This window comes from Nicotiana tomentosiformis, chromosome 12 (assembly GCF_000390325.3).
Source record: "Nicotiana tomentosiformis chromosome 12, ASM39032v3, whole genome shotgun sequence".
Taxonomy (NCBI): domain Eukaryota; kingdom Viridiplantae; phylum Streptophyta; class Magnoliopsida; order Solanales; family Solanaceae; genus Nicotiana; species Nicotiana tomentosiformis.
In genome coordinates, this window is record NC_090823.1 from 107,377,451 (window position 1) to 107,378,819 (window position 1,369).

The 1,369-nt window shown below is 41.9% G+C and overlaps 1 protein-coding gene across 1 annotated transcript; it reads left to right on the forward strand.

Moving 5' to 3' along the window:
• The first annotated feature begins 535 nt into the window (after nt 1-535).
• LOC138903189 (uncharacterized) lies at nt 536-943 on the forward strand. The gene has a single exon (XM_070191119.1). It carries the CDS (start codon nt 536-538, stop codon nt 941-943), a length of 408 nt encoding a protein of 135 aa, XP_070047220.1.
• Nucleotides 944-1,369: the final 426 nt, after the last annotated feature.

Consider the following 1,369-nt stretch of genomic DNA (forward strand, 5'->3'; position numbering starts at 1 on the left):
TTGTTGGACATGTCTCTCTGTGTTTGAATTCTCAATAGTTGAAGTATGGACATCAAAAACTGGAGGGGTTGACTCATAAATTGGTGATACCGGAGTTGAAGTGGGAGGGCATCACTATAGACTTTGTGGTAGGCTTACCACAAACCTTGAGGAAGTATGATGATGTTTGGGTCATTATGGACCAGTTGACTAAGTTTGCACATTTTATACCGGTGATGACATCCTACTCTTTAGAGAGGTTGGCTAAGATTTACATAGGGAGATCATTCGCATGCACGATGTGCCTATTTCTATTATTTCAGACCGTGGCACATAGTTGACTTCACACTTTTGGAGTACTGTGCAACATGAGTTGGGCATGCGAGTCGAGCTGAGTATCGTGTTTCACCCTCAGACAGACGGACAGTCCAAGCAGACTATTCAGATTTTGGAGGATATACGGAGTGCATGCTCTATCGATTTCGGGTTTTAATGGGACCGGTTTCGACCTCTAGTGGAGTTTGCCTACAAAAACAACTCTCAGTCGAGTATCCAGATGGCTTCGTACGAGGCCTTATATGGGAGGCGATATCGTTCTACGGTTAGTTGGTTTGAGATGGATAAGGTTAGATTATTGGGAATTGATTTGGTTCACGATGCTTTGGAGAAGGTGAAATTGATTCAGGGGCGGCTTCGTACAACTCAATCCAAGCAAAAGAGTTATGCGGATAGGAAGGTTCGTGATATGGCTTACATGGAAGGTGGGAAAGTTCTTCTTTGGGTGTCGCCTATGAAGGGCGTGATGCAATTTGGAAAGAAGAGAAAGTTGAGACCGAGATTTATTGGTCCATTTGAGATCTTGGAGAGAGTTGGGGAGGTTGCTTTAGACTTCAACATGGTGCAGCTTGATGAGAACTTGACCAATGAGGAAGAGCCACTGGTTATTCTAGACCGACAGGTTTGAAAGTTGAGATCTAAAGATATTCCTTCTGTGAAAGTGCATTAGAGAGGTCAGACGATTGAGGAGGCCATTTGGGAGTCTGAGTCTGATATAAGGAGTAGATACCCGAATCTTTTTACCACTCCAAGTACACTTCTATGTTCGTTCGAGGACGAACGTTTCTTTTAGAGATGGAAAATGTGACAACTCGATAGTTAGTTTTGAGTACTAGCTTCCCTTTTCATATTTCGAGACCTTCCATAGCTTAATTTGACGATTTATGACTTGTGTATATGGTCCGTGTCGATTTTCGGAAAGTCTAACTCTGAATTGTGAAAAAAATGTGATTTTTAACTTTAAAAGTGGCTATAGTTTACCACGGTCAAAGTTTTTGGTAAACGACCTCAGATCAGTGTTTTGACGATTCTGGTATGTTTGTATGATGATTTT